General features: G+C 39.6%; 2 protein-coding genes across 2 annotated transcripts in view; both read left to right on the forward strand.

Moving 5' to 3' along the window:
* Positions 1-895, forward strand: part of LOC138867614 (uncharacterized) — a 2,398-nt gene extending 1,503 nt beyond the window's left edge. Inside the window, exon 3 of the mRNA XM_070144017.1 lies at positions 1-895. This exon is cut by the window's left edge and continues 927 nt beyond it. Coding sequence (XP_070000118.1) covers positions 1-537 — 537 coding nt within the window. The 3' untranslated portion in view covers positions 538-895.
* A 1,348-nt stretch (positions 896-2,243) lies between these two features.
* LOC138867615 (uncharacterized) lies at positions 2,244-4,604 on the forward strand. The gene is made up of 3 exons (XM_070144018.1): positions 2,244-2,373; positions 2,576-2,682; positions 2,810-4,604. Exons 1-3 carry the CDS (start codon positions 2,325-2,327, stop codon positions 4,271-4,273), a joined length of 1,620 nt encoding a protein of 539 aa, XP_070000119.1. The 5' UTR covers positions 2,244-2,324; the 3' UTR covers positions 4,274-4,604.
* Positions 4,605-5,914: the final 1,310 nt, after the last annotated feature.

Genomic DNA, 5,914 nt, shown 5'->3' on the forward strand with positions numbered 1-5,914 from the left:
TTGGAACTGCTAGTGGAGTTTGAGGAGTACTCCTACCATACTATCTCTCTGGACACTATCAAGACCATCCAGGAACACTGTCCACACCTTCAACGTCTGGAGATGAAACACGTCAACATATCCTCTAATCCTGGGGATCATCTGCACTCCAAGAACACCATCGCCCTCCCGGAACTCAAGGAACTCGTCTTGTCCAGCGCGGTGATCCAGCCAGCCTCCCTGGAAACACTGTTGTCCGGCAACGAGTCTCTGGAATCCCTTGTTCTAGACGTCAACCAAGATGCTCTTACTGACACGGTCCTTGCCACATTCCTCAAGCGCAACAGTCTTCATCGGCTGAGTTCCATCTTCCTGGGTGCCGGATCGCTGTCAGCCCAAGCCCTCACGTCCCTCTTGTGTCTGCCCGATCTGCAGAAACTGTCGCTTGACCTCAAGAGGTTCCCGTTCATCCCTGTCTTTGCTTTCAGCTCGCTGGAAGGCAGCCTCAGCAAGGGCAACTTCCAGTGCGTCCTCGCCAATATTATTAGAGATGACTGAGTCTCTCCTGTGTATATTAGGAATAACTATTTATTAATGTAACTTATTATATTTATTTAAAGCATGTATTTTATATGACTAAATACTGCTAACTTATTTATCGAATTCATTATATTTATTATGAACATATGGTTCATGGTAGACTGAAACTCATATTTATTACTATTAGATGATAGACTTGTTACCAAATCTGTTAATGATTGAGTATTATTTATGAATTAACTTATTTAAAATGCACATTTGTATGTGCATTCTGTATATTTATAGACCATGTGTCGCTAATTTATTTAACTAACTTATTGTATTTATTCTGAATATGCTAACGAACTGCTATTTATTAATAAATTATTATGTGATATTAGGCTTATTAACTTCCCTACAAATTATCGTGTTATTAACATTTTGTTATCTTTATCATTTGTGTTGTTGCTTGTTATCACAAACACTATTACCACTTTAGGTATTATTACATTTCTTCATTTATGATGTTACTAATATTATCATGATCCTGACCACTTGTAATACTCCCGGTGATTAAAATATAACTGCTCGTTAATAGTACGTTAAATAATATAAAACTAATATATATATATTATATATATATATATATAACTATTTAGAAAATATTAGAAAATTACTCAAAAATATTTTTTCCCGGTAGCCATCGTCATTTTGGTGCTACATCCAATGCTGGAGTTAGAACTTGGAACCGGTTCGAGGAGCCTTTAACATCGAAATTGAATCAACTTGGCGAATAAAAGAATTTAGATCAATGGTACACCACCTTTCTTAGATAAAAATATATATATACACATGTATGTATAAGTGTATATATATGTATATGTATCAATATATAGATGTATATAGATAAATAGATAGATTTATGAAATTTCTCTCACCTCAGTTAACATGAAAAACACCTGACCAATATTCAATTTTTAAGACTCACCTCAGATGTGTGATACTCTTGTTATAATAATTAAATTGGAATTAATATATAGGTTATCTTAAATTCATGTTTAATCATCATGGTAGTATAGATCCATTCATTATTGTGATTTCTAGATTAACACTAATATGTTTATTTTGTATTTTACTATTACTAATTCACCGAGACTTTTAAAGGATGGAAGCAGTCTGCCTCTGTTTCCTGGTGACCAACACACATTTTGTTAATTCCTTTAAATAGTAAAACCAAATTTATAATTCCTTTTTTAACACAGGAAGTCCCTTACCTGGGGGTCCCTCTAGCAGGGGGGCTCGGGGCAACTGACCCCTATGCCCCCCTCAAATCCTGCCCTGGGTACACCTCACCCTCCTGCCAACAATAATCTTGGGTGAATGTGAATTTTCAGAGGCACTGATCAGACCTTTCTGAACTGGTTAAAATGTATTTCTTGAATACTTAAGATCCCATTTATCAAGAGTGTGCGTGTATTCGTTTGTGTGTGTATGTTTGTGTGTATGTGTGTTGGTGTGTGTGTGCGTTGGAGTGTGTGTGTATGCGTGTGTGTGTGTGTGCGTGTGTGTGTGTGTGTGTGTGTGTGTGCAACCTCTTCACCGCCTGATCCCAAAGACACGAGAACCGTTGCACCAACTCATCCCCGGCACTCGACCAGCATACGAACGCACGAACTCGCCTGTACCCGGAGATGGCGATTCGGTATATATAGGAGCCCGCTGGCGGTCTTGGTCATTGGTTTAGCGGATCAGCAAGAAGCAAGACCTCTGGAGTGGTTGTGAGAATACTGATAGATAGTGAGAAATACACATACACACTTTGAAACATGTATGACAGAGAGGAATGTAAAACTGCAGAGCCATCGACAAGTTCAGGTAAGTTAATCACTGTTTTTTTTTTTTTCTTTTCTTTATTCAACGGCAATAGAGTTCCAAGTGTAGGTAGAAAGTGCTTGTAAATTTTACAGGATATTGCTTATCGATTCGTTTGTTCACTCATTTTAGAAGTGTTCCGAAATACTTTTTATGACCAGATATAATTGATGGAAAGGGAATTCAAGGTTCTTTCCTTCTTCAGAATGGCGCGGTGTGGCCCCACACAAGCAGCCACAACGACTCCGTGACATCGTTATGGATCGTGTGTCTAGCCTGGTCAGCCAAAATACATCCCTTCATCATTTCACGGTACGTACTATTAACATCTGTTTGGTTCATGAACGTAAACATCGAAGCATACGTGATATCACTTCTTCATTAGATCTGTTATCATATTTTTGTGATTGTGATATAATTTGTATTGTTATATTTACAGGAGAATGTGCGGACCTTCTGTGAAATTCTTGCTTCGTCTCTGCCACTGGATGTAAGAACAGCTGTGATGAAGAAGGTCGCATCCACCATGAAGATAAACTCACCACAGGACTTCAAGTTACTCCTGACGCTGCACCTTCTCACAGACGCCAGGCACATCAGTCTTAAGGCTGACGACATCGTGCACCTTGACACAGACGACTGCCATGAAATACTACAGCTGGTCAAAGATGTGCCGCACTTCAGGATGGAAACTCTCAGTCTGGAGAGCATAACGATGGAGGAAGGCCTCTTGTCCAGCATAATGGGTCGATCTCCTCGTCTCCATTCCGTTCGTGCGTCGGGGGAACTTTGCAGTCAAGTCCTCACACACCTTCAGGAAAAGCCTTGTGCCCTGCGCTCTCTCCACTTGGACTCCTGCAACGTCTCTGACGAGGATGTCGTGAGTGCTCTAGTAGGAACAAGGACAGACTTCAACACCCTTGGCAACATCATCTGCAACGGCGGAGACGTCAAGGAACTGCAACCTGCAGCTCTGCAGTCTCTCCGCTACCTGTCGGTCGAGTCTCCTCGTCTTTCCGCGTGTGGTGCTTTGATCCTGTTGGTGTCTCTTCGCAATCTCCAACAAATCCAGTACACCACCTGGAGTTCTCCCATCGGCGAGACTCTGCTCTTCCTCAATCAGATCAATTCCACCATTGGATCTTTTTCCCTCACCTCTTTGGCAAAGTGGCAGCCCACTGAACACAGTCTACGGAATTTACAAAAGCTTTGTCCACGTCTGCAAAAACTCATGATTGAGTGCTTCGACCCATCCCTCACGTCTCTCGATGTTCTTTCGGAATTTAAAGAACTAACAGCCCTGAACCTTCGACTTGTCTCCGAGGAACTTATTGTGTCTGCCGTCAGGGCTCTTGGCAAGAACCTGTTGGAACTGCAAGTGGAGTTTGAGGAGTACTCCTACCATACTATCTCTCTGGACACTATCAAGACCATCCAGGAACACTGTCCACACCTTCAACGTCTGGAGATGAAACACGTCAACATATCCTCTAATCCTGGGGATCATCTGCACTCCAGGAACACAATCGCCCTCCCGGAACTCAAGGAACTCGTCCTGTCCAGCGCGGTGATCCAGCCAGCCTCCCTGGAAACACTGTTGTCCGGCAACGAGTCTCTGGAATCCCTTGTTCTAGACGTCAACCAAGATGCTCTTACTGACACGGTCCTTGCCACATTCCTCAAGCAAAACAGTCTTCATCGGTTGAGTTCCATCTTCCTGGGTGCCGGATCGCTGTCATCCCAAGCCCTCACGTCCCTCTTGTGTCTGCCCGATCTGCAGAAACTGTCGCTGGACCTCAAGAGGTTCCCGTTCATCCCTGTCTTTGCTTTCACCTCACTGGAAGGCAGCCTCAGCAAGGGCAACTTCCAGTGCATCCTCACCAATATTATTAGAGATGACTGAGTCTCTCCTATGTATATTAGGAATAACTATTTATTAATGTAACTTATTATATTTATTTAAAGCATGTATTTTGTATGACTAAATACTGCTAACTTATTTATCGAATTCATTATATTTATTATGAACATATGGTTCATGGTAGACTGAAACTCATATTTATTACTATTAGATGATAGACTTGTCACCAAATCTGTTAATGATTGAGTATTATTTATGAATTAACTTATTTAAAATGCACATTTGTATGTGCATTCTGTATATTTATAGACCATGTGTCGCTAATTTATTTAACTAACTTATTGTATTTATTCTGAATATGCTAACGAACTGCTATTTATTAATAAATTATTATGTGATATTAGGCTTATTAACTTCCCTACAAATTATCGTGTTATTAACATTTTGTTATCTTTATTTGTGTTATCACTTGTTATCACAAACACTATTACCATTTTAAGTATTATTAAATTTCTTAATTTATGATGTTACTAATATTATCATGATCATGACCACTTGGAATACTGCCGGTGATTAAAATATAACTACTCGTTAATAGTACGTTAAATAATATAAAACTAAAAAACATATATATAAAACTATTTAGAAAATAATAGAAAATCACTCAAAAATATTTTTCCCGGTAGCCATCGTCATTTTGGTGCTACATCCAATGCTGGAGTTAGAACTTGAAGCCGGTTCGAGGACCCTTCAACATCGAAATTGAATCAACTTGGCGAATAAAAGAATTTAGATCAATAGTACACCACCTTTCTTAGATAAAAAAAAAATATATATATATATATATACATATGTATGTATATGTATATGCATCTATATATAGATGTATATAGATAAATAGATTTACGAAATTTCTCTCACTTTAGTTTACATCAAAAACACCTGACTACAATATTCAGTTTTTAAGACTCACCTTAGAGGTGTGATACTCTTGTTATAATAATTAAATTGGAATTCATAGATAGGTTATCTTAAATTCATTTTTAATCATTATGGTAGTATAGATCCATTCATTATGATTTCTAGATTAACACTAATATGTTTATTTTGTATTTTACTATTACTAATTCACCGAGACTTTTAAAGGATGGAAGCGGTCTGCCTGTATTTCCTATTGACCAACACACATTTTGTTAATTCCTTTAAATAGTAAAAACAAATTTATAATTCCTTTTTTAACACAGGGTTCCTTACCTGGGGTCCCTCTAGCAGAAGGGCTCGGGGAAACTGACCCTTATGCCCCCCTTCAAATCCTGCCCTGGGTACACCTCACCCTCCTGCCAACGACAGTCTTGGGTGTATGTGAATTTTCAGAGGTATTGATCAGTCCTATCTAAAATGGTTAAAATGCATTTCTTGAATACTCAAGATGCCGTTTATCAAGCGTGTGCGTTTGTGTGTGTATGTTTGTGTGTATGAGTGTTGGTGTGTGTGTGTGTGTGTGTGTGTGTGTCTGTATGTGTGTGTGTACAACCTTTACACCGCCTGATCCCAAAGACACGAGAACCGTTGCACTAACTCAACCCCGGCACTCGACCAGCACACGAACGCACGAACTCGCCTGTACCCGGAGATGCGATTCGGTATATATAGGACCCCGCTGGCGGTCTTGGTCATTGGTTT

This window comes from Penaeus vannamei, chromosome 31 (genome assembly GCF_042767895.1).
Source record: "Penaeus vannamei isolate JL-2024 chromosome 31, ASM4276789v1, whole genome shotgun sequence".
NCBI lineage: Eukaryota > Metazoa > Arthropoda > Malacostraca > Decapoda > Penaeidae > Penaeus > Penaeus vannamei.